The sequence below is a fragment of the Prionailurus bengalensis genome, chromosome C2 (assembly GCF_016509475.1).
Source record: "Prionailurus bengalensis isolate Pbe53 chromosome C2, Fcat_Pben_1.1_paternal_pri, whole genome shotgun sequence".
Lineage (NCBI taxonomy): Eukaryota > Metazoa > Chordata > Mammalia > Carnivora > Felidae > Prionailurus > Prionailurus bengalensis.
Window position 1 is genome coordinate 59,590,668 of NC_057350.1, and position 13,451 is coordinate 59,604,118.

At 39.7% G+C, this 13,451-nt stretch overlaps 1 protein-coding gene across 1 annotated transcript in view; it reads right to left on the reverse strand.

The window, feature by feature from the left end:
• Positions 1-657: 657 nt before the first annotated feature.
• The window catches only part of LOC122491443 (cell surface glycoprotein CD200 receptor 2-like), a 141,200-nt gene continuing 128,406 nt past the window's right edge, over positions 658-13,451 (reverse strand). The window contains exons 2-7 of the mRNA XM_043594185.1: positions 12,389-12,457; positions 9,035-9,094; positions 5,751-6,071; positions 5,384-5,632; positions 901-1,024; positions 658-774 (exon numbers count right to left, since the gene is read on the reverse strand). Of these exons, the coding sequence (XP_043450120.1) occupies positions 675-774; positions 901-1,024; positions 5,384-5,632; positions 5,751-6,071; positions 9,035-9,094; positions 12,389-12,457 (923 nt within the window). The 3' untranslated portion in view covers positions 658-674. The remainder of the gene's footprint in view (positions 775-900; positions 1,025-5,383; positions 5,633-5,750; positions 6,072-9,034; positions 9,095-12,388; positions 12,458-13,451) is intronic.

Below are 13,451 nucleotides of genomic sequence, written 5' to 3' on the forward strand. Positions count from 1 at the left end.
AAATCTAAATTGACTTCCAGATTCTTCAATTTTCATGCTCTATGAAAGGAAAAAAGCCATAAAATATAATTAAGCATGGGGGGCCTGGATGGCTCAGTCAGTTAAGCCTCTGACTCTTGATTTCGGCTCAGATCACGATCTCACATTTTGTGAGTTCAAGCCCTGCATTGGGCTCTGCGCTGACAGTGCGGAGCCTGCTTGAGATTCTCTCTCCTTCAATCTGACCCTCTCACACATGCTCTCTCTCTCTCTCTCAAAATAAATAAATAACCTTAAATAGAAAGTAAACATAGGGTTTGGGTGCCTGGGTGGCTCAGTCGGTTAAGTGTTCAACTTCAGCTCAGGTCATGATCTCGTGGTTCATGAGTTTGAGCCCTGCATCGGGACCTGTGCTGACAACTCAGAGCCTGGAGTCTGTTTCCGATTCTCTCTCTCTTTCTCTCTCTCTCTCTCTCTGTCACTCTCTTGCTCACACTCTGTCTCTCTCTCTCAAAAATAAATAAACATTAAAAAAATTTTTTAAGTAAAAATAAAATAAAAATATATAATTAAGTAGAAATGAATACAAGCCTTCAGAGCCATAGAAATGAAAGAGTGAACACTTAAGAAACTCCAGTTGAACTTTATTTCCCTCCCAGAGAATTCTTGAAGGGTGGCCTGGGTCAGGTTATCTCTCAGTAGGCAGTGTAATGAATCAGAAGATTTTGTCCAGGGCTGGAGGCATCTCTTCCTGGGCTCTCAGGTGTTAATAAAGCTTGTACATCAAAGAAGGGGCTAAGGGAACAGACAGTATGCCAAAAAAATATGTCCAGCTTTTCCCAGAACATTGTAGACTCAAAGTCTTACAATGATGTCATCTTTCTAATGAGTCTATATATTTTTTTAGTCTTTATTTCCTACCTGCAATCTTTTATTCTCTGGAAGTAGATGAATCCCACAATGACGAGGATAACCAGGAATAGAGAAAATTTCACATAGAGAACGATCAGTAAGGTTGATGGTGGAAATCCCAGGACTATGACACCTTTAAATACAGGCAACACAGGTGGGGTAAAGAGTCATTTCAAGATTCCTCTAATGAAGAAAATAGGGTCAATTGTTTAAAAGAGACTTCTAAAATATTCTTAAAAGTTCACAGACTGTCATAATCAAAAACATTTTCTAGACTACAATTCAAAAGCTGCTAAGATATTCTTTCATGACAGAGTTTAGGAACTTTGTCTATATTTTATATACAGTAGACTTCCAATAAATATTTTCTGAATGAATAAATGTACAGTGAGTATCGTTAGTACTTTGCAATTTTATAAGAAAAAAGGAAATATACTTTCTAATTTCCTGTGTAAATGTTAGTCTTTGGGGGTATTAACATTTTGAGCACTATCTGATAATACTTTTCACACGGAGGAGAAATTTTGTCACTGAGTTGCTGGAACCCCTTTATTTAGTAGGATATTTTACGTCTTCCTACTTTCATTTATTTATCTATAAAATGGCCCCCAGAATTATGAATAAATTATAATTATGAATAAATTATAAATAAATGAAAAGATAAAATGAAACTAATTAGGACTATCATTCTGAAGTTCTTCTTCTGTGAAAATGGCAACCAAAGTAAATTATTCTGACTCTTGGCTCCACAAGTGATGTCATCCTGTTAAATAACCTGCTCATATAATAAACTAGAAGAATGTCAGACAGTCTCCTTCTTTGGCACTTTCAGAGAAGAGGAAGACACAGTCTCAGCCCTCAAAAAGCTCACAATCCAATTAGAGAAGTCAGATCCATACAAATGAGAAGATCACTTATAAGAGGGCAAACAGTGCTAAGTGAGCATTACAGATCGTAAATCATCTAAGGAATAAGAAAACTGAATCAACTCCACCTGGGAGGTCAGAGCGAAGTGGAATTTGAACTGAGCCTTGCCAATGACAGGATTAAATAGGTTAAGAAAAGAAGGAAGAACTTGTAAAGGGAAAGAAATAATTTAAACAAAGACTTGAAGAATTCATTATCTTAATTCAAATGTAATGGAGCAGAGAGCGGGGTACATAGAGATGAAGTCTGGGATGGTCTGAACCTAATTCTGTAGTTATTTGTATGTGTCAGGCACTGTGCCAGACCCTGTGGATACAAAAATGAAGACTATGGTTCCTACTCTCTAGGAGTTTATGATGCACTGGGAATCAGAGAAGCGGACCGTCAATTACAGGACTATGAAGTACTCAGAGGCATACATGGGGCATTACGTGAGCACAGAGTAGGAACAGCTAACCAAACTGCAGGGCAAAAGAAAATTATCCCAGAGAAACTATATCAAACTAAGTTTTAAAACTTCAATAGAAATTGAACAAATGAAATGAAAGAAGAGAGTATGAGGAAAGAAGTGCATTGTGGAGAAGTAGCAATTGCATGTATGACGTACAATTGAGGGGCCCAAACAGCCCCACATGCATGGGTACAGACTGAAGATTAGCGAGACAGGAGGCTAAGGAGAGTGGCAGATCAAAGGGGTTTAGCTTTCCAAGAGACAAAGAGAGGCCACTGGGGCTAAAATGTTTTTCATTTCAGAAAAATCACTCTGGCAACACTGTAGGTGATAAATTGGAGGGAGGTAAGCTAGGGGTCAAAAGACCTGTTACAAGGATATTGTAATAATTCTGGTGAGGGATGATCATGTGCTCACCCAAGCAAAGGAGAAAAAGAAAAAGGTCTAGATTTAAGAAAAAAATTTTAAGATAAAATCAGCATAACATAGTGACTGATTTTGAATATGGGAAATAAGGAAGAGCGATATTGTAGGATATCTTTAATTTTCTGGCTTGAGTCATTTATCAAGACAAAATATAAGTATGGAGCTTAGGAAGGAGTACAGAAGAGGGATTCCTTTTCAGGAATATGCAAATTGAGGTGCCCTTGATACACCATTTGAAGACATTCAATTGGAAATTGGTTTTGTTCCTATAGCCAAGGAGTGAAATCCGGGCTAAATAGATATATTTGACAGTCAAGAATCAGGTGGTAGTTGGAGCCACATGTATGGATGAGATCCTTCAAGGAATAGGGGTAAAGGTGAAAAGAGAATACAGTCAATGATGGAACTCTTAGAAATGCCTTCCTTCATGGAATGAGTAGATGGAAATCAATCTATTAAGAAAATTAAGAAGTTGACTAAAGAACCAAGTAATTATGGGAAGAAAATAGGTGAGAAGAGAGGAAAGGCCATATCAAATATCACAGAGAAGCTAATTAATAATTTAGAATTAAAATTTTATATTTCGTTTGACATCTGAGAGATCTTTGGCTTTTTGTTAGAACATTTCCTGTGCAGAGAGATTCCAGGAGAGTTAAGGAGTAGATGTGAGGTAATTTAGAAGAGACAGTGAATATAGATGCCTCCTTTAAAAAATCTTGGATATGAGTGAAAGGCAAGAGCTAAGAGTTTGGGGAAGTCATAGCATCTACTTTTTTTTTTTAGTGTTTATTTATTTTTGAGATAGACACAGAGCATGAATGGGGGAGGGTCAGAGAGAGAGAGGGAGACACAGAATCTGAAGCAGGTTCCAGGCTCCGAGCTGTCAGCACAGAGCCCGATGCGGGGCTCGAACTCACAGACCGTGAGATCATGACCTGAGTCGAAGTCGGACGCTCAACCGACTGAGCCACCCAGGCGCCCCCATAGCATCTACTTTTAAACCTGAGAGGAAAACAGGAAAGTTCATAAAATCAGCCTTAAGGAAAGGATTTGTGGAACAAAAAAGACTGAACAAAAGAGAGCAAGGATAATTACTGAAGCAGAGTCTCTCAGGACTTGGAAGGGAAAAATGAGTATAGAGTATAGGTTAAATATTTGCTCTATGGCAGAGAAAGTCAGACGGGACTGCAGATAAATGCATACACCTAGAGATAAGAAGTATAAAATAACAACCTAGAGTGGGTGGGAGATTGAAAAAGGGAAATAAGGATGCCACAGCATGGATAGTGCGTGAAAACATTATCCCAAGGGAAAGAAGCCAGTAACAAAAGGCACATATTATATGGTCCTGTTTATGTGAAATGTCCAAAATGGGAAAATCTATAGATATGGAAAGTAGGTTAGTGGTTGCCTAAAGCTGGAGGATTTCTAGAATTAGAGAGTGACAGCCAAAGGATAGAGGTTTCTTTTTGGAGTGAGGAGTATGTTCTAAAATTGACTGTGGTGATGGTTGCATAGCTGAATGCACTAGAGACCGCTGAATGGTACACTTTAAATGGGTCAATTGTATGGTACATAAATTAGGTCTCAATAAAACTATTGCAAAAATAATGAATAAGAGATGTTATGAGGAATAATTAAGAGTATGTGATGGCTTTTAGTAGTATAATAATGAATACAATAGCTAATATGTATTGATATAATCAATATAGTGGCTAACACTTACTAATATAAACATAAGAGCTAACATTGTGTTAGTATGGTAAATACATTAGCTAAAATATATTGACTACCAACTATGTGATAGGCACCAGGTCAGGTAAATATATCATTGTTTTTAATCATCATGATAACTCTGTGAGGTGGGTTCTGTCATCCCATCTGCAGATGAAGAAAACATGAGATGTTAACTAAACAAATTGGTGTGAACATCTTGCAATACACACAAATATCAAATCATTATGCTGTACACCTGAAATTAATTTACTGTGATATGTTAATTATATCTCCATTTTTTCAAAAGCCATGAGACAGAGAAATTAAATATTGTTTCAACTCACACAGCTGGTAAACAAGAAGCCATATTGTGCCAAAGGCTTTTCTTCTAACAACCATGTTATACTTTCTGGAATAATATGAAGACATGGACCTTGTCTTTTCATCTTTATATGACAGCTTCAAACACATAAGAACATTCAATAAATATTTGGCAAATGAATTGATGTATAGGTTTCAGATGACAAGGAAGAGGAGGAAGGAAATCTTCTCTCTTACTCAGAGTAACAAAAAGTGGTGATTACAAGAAATAAAAAGAAGGAAGGGATAATTATTGTTCTTATCTATCTACTAAATAAGTATTGTTAAATTATATAAAAGTTTTGCTATTTTATGTGAATATTAATCTCAAAGTACAAGTCAACAGATACTAAGTTAAAAAAAATTTTATGGATTCCAGAATGAAAGATATTTAGAGAATGTATTGATAAGAAATTATTTAATTTATTCCTTCTATTTGACACAGAAATGGGAACTATTTCCCTAGCATACTAACACATTATCCAGTTACATTTTAGAGAATATCTTCAAATTAGGAACACAAGCTTTCTTACTTTCTTCTTGGTGACTCATAATCAATAGAGGAAAATGCTGAGCAACAAGTTCATTACTCTAAATAAAATGGGTGATTACCTTGATTCAATTCTATGGACAGACTCCTGTTGCCAGTCAGATGGGACACAGAGCAGGACACATTAGACACCCAGTGGTTCTCCCAGCGGCACGAACTCTGGACGGTCACTGTGTCATTGCCCAGTGGCTCTTCCACAGTGTGACAATCTCCCCCTGGGGTCCAGGAGATCTGCGCCGCTGGCTTCCCTGCAGCTGCCCTACACATGGTAGCTCCATTCTCAAGTTGAAACAGGGTCACCTCAGGGGACACTGCAGAGATGCAGAGGAAAATGGGTCAGTCTTAACACACGGATATGGAATAGAGAGAGACATCTGTTTCAGTCCAAATCTGGTTATCTGACATCCCACAATATACGATGCTCCTTACCTAACACTGTCAGGTGATATCCATGAGAGAAATGCCCATGACTTGTGACCACTTCACACCTGTAATATCCATCATGAGTGATGGCCACTGGATCGATCTGAAGGGCGGGATTCCGATCAGGTCTGGAGTCCCAGGATATTGTCTCGTCACTACAGTTTATGGCCCTGGTCTCATTTGTATCTCTCCTGTAGGCTCTGGTGCAGGAAGGCTTGTCTCTGAGGATTATTTCCCATCTTATTGTTACCAGCACAGCTTTCTGGGTGATTGGAGGGCAAGAGAGCACAGCCTTTGTATCCACAGGTTTAGACAGGGAAGTGTTAGCTGAACACACACACAAAGCAAATGATGAAAGAAAAGGTTGATAAAGAAATCCATGTTAAGTTTTCTACAGCATATTCCATAAAGTATACTAGAACATGATTTTGCTACGCACAAAATATATATAACATATTAAAAGTATTCCAAAGATAAACCCATTTTCTCCTATATTGTGTGTTTTTAGATAATCTATATTTATTATATGTGTTAGAAATATTTTAAGGCCTGGGGCCCCTGGCGGCTCAGTCAGCTGAGTGACTCTATTTCCGATCAGGTCAAGAGCTCACAGTTTCTGAGTTTGCACCCCACATCAGGCTCTGCACTCACAGCACAGAGCCTGTTTGGGATTCTCTCTCCCTCTCTCTCTGCCCCTTCCCTGGTCTCTCCCTCTCCAAATAAATAAACTTAAAAAAATTAAAGAAATTTTTAAGGGCTTAAATTTGATTCAGAAGTTTTGATATGTATGAAACAAACAAAAAACACAATATAAAATTAATGGACAAAATCATTATATCTAATATTTCGGCCATAGAGACTATTAGGTTTCTCTAATAACTCAAGCTTCTCGGGATAAAAAGTGGAAAAGTTGACCCAAGAGAAAAATTTTCTCTCCTACGTTTCAGTGCGAGACAATAAATCACTTAATATCAGAATGAAATGCCTATCCCCAAAGGTGGGAATTCAGACAAACATAAATATAAGAAGCATGTGGTACTTTCATTATAAATAGCATGGTATTCCGGTTGACCAAGCTGCACAGTTTTTGAGTTGTTTTTATTTGGAGAATCACACAGTCATAAAATCAACAAGATTTCCATCCTTCCAACCCTTTGAATCACATGTATCCCGCCAAACAGTTCGCCTGTGAACTTAGCTCACAGATTCTGTGTCTGACTTTCTACCTAATTATGAGGAATAAATGGAGAAGTTCACTCCTTCTGTCCATCTTTTGAAGTAAAAATTAAGCCCTGCAACCTACAAGTATTCTGCAATATATAAGCTCTGGCTCTCCCAAAAACCGACATAATGTGTCCATGGCTGGGAGGGGTTTGCTGAGAGCAGATTGGGGGCATCGCTTGGGACGCACCAGTGACGCAAGTGAGTGGCAGGGAGCTCATCACTCTCACATGAGCAAAACCAGCTGAGAGGGCAAAGCTATCCAGATGGCGCTTGTGAGTGCTAACCCCTGCAGTTGAAATCTCTCCTCTCCTCTTCTGGTGTCACTTGCTTCTTGCGTGATGGACTCACGCCCTTGCATTTCACAAACAAATCACAATCCCATAACTATGTGAAGCAAGGGGGAGGATTTGAAAGCAGGTCTAAGAGAGCAGTTAAATCCATGACTTAAGTGGCAACCCGCATGCCCAGGGAAAATGCACCTTCGCCAAGGTTATAAATAAGCACGAAGGTGGCTGCTTGGAGAGCAGCTAGAGGTGGGTGTGGGTGAACATTCAGGTGCTCAAGGGCAGGATGTCGAAGATGAAACCACAAAGGGAAAAGGCTGAAGAACACGTTGTGAATTTTCTTTTGTGTTCTCAGGGGTTTGCACTTCTGCTTGTGAACAGTCTAAGGTTTTAATATTTTACCTGCTATTAAGCCTCAAGATCTGACTCTATTCTTTTAAAGGAAATTACTAGCTAATTAAATAATCATATGTGTTTTAACAGGGGCGATGTCTCCAGAGAAGTGGCTCCCAGGGTGAGCATCCCAAGCACCATGGACAATCTCTGTTCTTTCACCTTCCTCTGCTCGAGGACCCTCCAGCAATCCCCCTTCACCTGTGATGGGACTTCTGTGATTCCTGTTACTCACCCTTTATTAATCCTTCTTTCTCTATTCACACCTGTTGTGATAATTTACCAGTGACCAGTCACTCCTCCGCACTCAGTGGGGTTGGCACCTGTCTAACAAATATAATCTCCTCACAGCCCTGTGATAAGCTACCGTGATTTCACCTCGTACGTCACGGGATAGTGGGTGGATTCTCCTATTGGCTCCAGAACCAGCAGTCACCTTCCAGCTTCTCTGCATCCTGTGTCTATGACTCTCCTCCAGGCTCCTCCAGCCCTTCTGCACACAGACCAATCCCTATGAGATTTGGGGCTTTTCCTTTCTGTCCTCGCTGCCAGATCTTAGATTACCACCCCATCACCACACACCTGGATTCCTGCAGAAGGTCCTGACGTCTGTGTCTGTCTCAAATCTCTCCCCTCTTCAGTTCACACCTGACCTTGCAGCAGGTCCAGGATTCTGGGACAGGGGTGTGATCCCCTCTATCTAACACCCCTCAGAGACCTCTCCCTGCCTGAAGACAACACTTACATGTCTTGTGTTGCCTTTGAAAGCCCTCTTTTGCAGATGGACTCACCTTTGCCATCTTATCACCCCTCAGCCGCCCGCACACTTTGCAAAGAAAACACCAAGCACCGCTGCATATCTGGGTCTTTCCTCACATCGTTCCTGCAGACTGGGGTGGCCTACAGACCACTCTTTGTCCACGAAAACGCTCCTCTTCCCCTAAGAGCCATTTCACACGCTGCACCTGCCGTGAAGCCTTCTCAGAGCCTTGCTGCTTCGCCTTCTCTTCTACACTCCCAGCACACTTAATGTGAGTGTTCATCTCCTCTGTCAAATGCCATCTGTGCTGACATCTGGGCTCCCCCTCGAAATGAGCCCCTTAGGGCGCTCTGGTGCTCTAGCTACTCTTGTTTGTCCCTGTGTTCCCCACATGGTCTAGCACAGTGCCTGACAGGGAGAGCTCCATAATCCTCAGACGGAATGTGCACTGCCTGGGGGAGGAGGCCCGGGGTCATTCAAGGTCCCTCACACCTCGGCACTCAACCATCATACTCTTCAACTGGGCTCAGGACGGCCCCTTGACCAGCCCATCAACCGTGTTTCAAAGGAAGTTCAACACTTTTTCCCTTTAGTTCTGGCCTCTAGAAAAAAATTAAAAGACATATTACCTTCCACAGGAAGTATGAAACTTCTCTGTTGTCTGTCCATAAGTGAACTGTTTGTTGAAGCTAGAAAAGGTTGAGAGAAAAGTACATGAAAGCAATTTTAGAGACTTAAATGGAGTGCAAGCCACTGTTTATCCACATCATACATACAACATGACAGAAAATTAGTTAACTGTAACCTAATTCCACAAAAAGCTTTACAAAGAAGAAATTAGAAGTTATCCCATCATTATGTGTAAAAAATAAACCAAATCTCCACTGACAACTCCAAGTTCTCCCTCAATGAAATAAATTTCCCATTTTATTTTTACCATAAATGGTATCTCTTTCCTTCTTTCCCTCTTGCCTTCCTTCCTTCCCATCATTCCTTCTTTCCTTCCTTTTCCCTTGACTTAAGTGAAGTGTTGAGGGCAACTAATAGGACTGATAAGAATAAGAAAACTGCAATGAGTGCCCCCCCCCATCCCTAGCTAAGGGAACTGTCTGGTATTAAGGCCACCATGACCGGCCAAGGTTAGTTCAGTATATGAGGGATTTCTCTCATGGGCGTTTTGGCCTCTACAGCCCTGAGAACTGCTCCTATTTTAAAGATACAGACTGTTGTCTATGGAAAGTTCAAAGAATTTAGTCGTGGTTGATACCTTTAAAGGGTTTTCTTGTATCCTTTGGATTTTACTTCATATGCCCTGTAGACATTGTTACTTTTAGTGATAAAGTACATAATGTTCATGCTACAAACTCTTGTCTTTTTACCATTTCACCGGCTTCTCATTTTAGCCATCTCATGTGGGAATATTAGCAAGTTAGTTCTTAGCAGATATAACTAAATCCATGTCTGGATCGTATGGGATTCTGTTAGAAGAGCCTGGTCTTGCCTTAAGTGATGTTTTCATAACTGATTTGAGAGAAGTTTTCAAGCATTGTGTTGAATGATCTCCCAGTAGGCTGGAGTGTGAAAGAGACCTCTGCTGGGGCGCCTGGGTGGCTCAGTCAGTTGAGCATCTGACTCTCCATTTCAGCTCAGGTCATGATCTCACAGTTCATGAGTTTGAGCCCCACAGCTGGCTCTGCACTGACAGTGTGGAGGCTGCTTGGTATTCTCTTTCTCCCTCTCTCTCTGTCCCTCCTTGCATCTCTCTCTCTGCCTCTTTCACTCAAAATAAATAAAAAACTTAAAGTAAATTAAAAGAAAACAAGAAAGAAAGAGACCTTCTGGTTAATAAAGGTATTCCAGTGAGTGGAGGTGCATGGAGAAATCTGCCTCTAGAATCAGATACCAAATCCTCCTACAATTGAGCAAAATATGCCTCCTTCCAAAGAATGCCCTGAGAAGAAATACCAGTCAATTACCCCTGAACTTCTCATACCAAAGATAAAACCCACAAGTTCTAAGGTACTCTTAAGTGTGCAAAATAATTATTTTCAGAAGAGGGGAAAAAAATACTTGTTTTCACAAATATTCCTGATTATTTTTATGATGTTGGAAATACTTTTTAAGTTTCATTAATTGTTGATATAGAATCCTTTAGTTTTATTATCTCGACTGGCAGCTAGTTGCCATAGAAGGCTGATTTCATATCAAGTATCACATCTTCACTGAAAATAGAAACCATTCTTACGCAGTCTTCCTTGAAGCTCTGTATACATCAAAGTAGCAAAATAAATGTGTCAAACTTCTGATCAATGAATAGTCCTGTGATTTCTTTCTTTAATTTCTTTATCTGAAACCAAATTTTTCCTGGAAGTTCAGAAAGGTTATAGTTTTCTGGGCACCCGGGTGGCTCAATTGGTTAAGTGTCCAACTTCGGCTCAGGTCATGATCTCACAGTTCATGAGTTCGAGCCCCACATCAGGCTCTGTGCTGACAGCTCAGAGACTGGAACTTGCTTCGGATGATGCGTCTGCCTGTCTTCTGCCCCTCCCCCTCCTCATGTTCTGTCTCTCTATGTCTCAAAAATAAATATACATTAAAAAAGATTATAAATTCACATTGTTAATGTCAGAAGTCCAATTTAACTCTTTCACAATGTGGTGTGTGTGTGTGTGTGTGTGTGTGTGTGAAGAGAGAGAGAGAGAGAAATGTGAATTGTGTTCTTTTAAATATATCTATAGTACAAAAGTAACTTAATTATTCATTATGTTAGTCCCTTCAGGCTGCCTTAACATATAATAACCAACGTGGTCACATAATACAATAGAAATGTTCCCCCTTATATTTCTGGAAGCCAGAAGTCTGATTCAAGGGGTCAGCAGAGCTGTGTTTCTTCCAACAGCGCTAGGGAAGAATCCTTTCTTGCTTCTTCCAGCTTTCGGTGGCTGCTAGCAAACCTTGGTGTTTGTTGGCTTGTAGATGTATCATTTCAATCTCTGCCTCCTTCTTCACACTGCCTTCTTCCTGTGTCTTTTCTCTTCCCTTCTGAGGACACTTGTCATGGCTTTAGGGCCCAACTCTCATCCAGGGTGATCTCATCTCAAGAGCTTTAGCTTAATAACATCTTCAAAGACCCTTTTTCCAAATACGGCCACACTCACAGGTGCTAACTGGATATTTCTTTGGGGGAAGAGGGACGCCATTCAACCTACCATTTTGGGGAGGAGGCACCATCCATGCATTGTCTCCAACCCTTAGATTTATAGTTTATAAAATTATTTTTCTTATTTTACTCTGTAGTTGACCTGAAACTGAATTTTTCTAGAGAGTGAGTAATTGAATTAAATTAGAAAGTATATTTATAAGTCCAGGAATGCTTTATAGTTTTATAGTTTATAGTTTATAAAATTATTTTTCTTATTTTACTCTGTAGTTGACCTGAAACTGAATTTTTCTAGAGAGTGAGTAATTGAATTAAATTAGAAAGTATATTTATAAGTCCAGGAATGCATTTTGGAAAGGCTGGAATTATTTTTCCATGAAGTAAGATATATAAAAAAATAAAATTTTAAAGTAAAAATAAGAAACTAACTGTAATGGCAACTTTGGGAGACAGTAGACCCGGGTGAGGAACACAGAAAATAAATTACTAATATCTGCTAAGGCCTAATTTTTTAAATCCATGTTTGAAATATAATAACTTATGTTTTAAAAATTAAATGAAAAAATTTTTGATAAGCCATTGGTCCGCTTAGGGATCACATTCTTGACTAATAAAGCATATTCTGTATTAAAGAAGCACAGAAATAATTTTAGAATGAAAAATTTAGGAGCACTCTTAAATAATAAAATAAATATTTATTTAGACAATTTTAGACAATACAGTCGATAAATACCTATAAGACAATTCAAGATCCTAAAACATGAAAATTTTGCTGGTATCAAGCCCATGCCTAGTAGAATTGTCATTAAAAGATGACCATTACCTGCACTGTCATTGTCCTTGCTCATTTTTGGCCTTAATCCGTTGCTTGGTGTAACCAGAGTTCTCATTTCTGCATTTATGCATTCTGAAAAGACAAGATGGGGTGATCAGCGGAATATACATTAGTATTTCTGACTTGTACCTAAAATCACACTTTTTTTCACATTCTTCAGGCCATGTTTGGATTGCAGTTATCAATAAAAACATAAATTATGACAGGCAAGCAAGTCTCAGAACAATTTGCTCCAGGATGAATTTTTGACCTGAACTTCCTACCTGTTTGGCATACCCCTACTTTAGATCCAGAGTGTCTGCACCCTCCTGTCTTTACATTCAAGTCAAAGTAGTTTTTATTTTGTTTAATGTTTATTTTACTTTCTGAGAGAGAGAGGGAGGGAACAGGGGAGGGGCAGAGAGAGAGGGAGACACAAAATCCGAAGCAGGCTCCAGGCTCCAAGCTGTCAGCACAGAGCCTGATGTGGGGCTCGAACTCATGAACCATGAGATCATGATCTGAGCCGAAGTCAAATGCTCAACCCACTGAGCTACCCAGGCACCCTTCCTTGATTTTTTTTAAAGTTTTGCATTACTAGTGTCTTCACACTTGAAGAAGCTATCACCTCCCCCAGTCTTTCCTGACTGGCTTCTTCAGAAAAAGATATCCACCTGTCAACCAAGCTAGAGATTCTGGGATGTCTCTTAGTCCTTTCCTAAGAAAGCACCTTCTCCATTCCCCAGGCTCATTCTTGAGGTGGAAGTCTTAGGATTCTGTATCTCTCTCCCTCCCACAAAACCAGACAGAATTCTGAAACCCTCTTATTTATTTACAAGAAAGAAGTGGCCTGAAGTGTTTTGGGGAAGTGTTTCTCCCAATCCAGCAGAATCAAGTGACTGCTGACATCCATGCACACTATTTACAGAGGTTCCCATCATCTGTGGGAAAGTATGGTGCAGGCCACAGAGAGGGTGATAGGATTCTGTAATGCCAAGACAAGTTGATACCACTTAGTAGTCAGGGACAATATAGATAATCATAAACAGTATCACGGCCATAATGACAACCA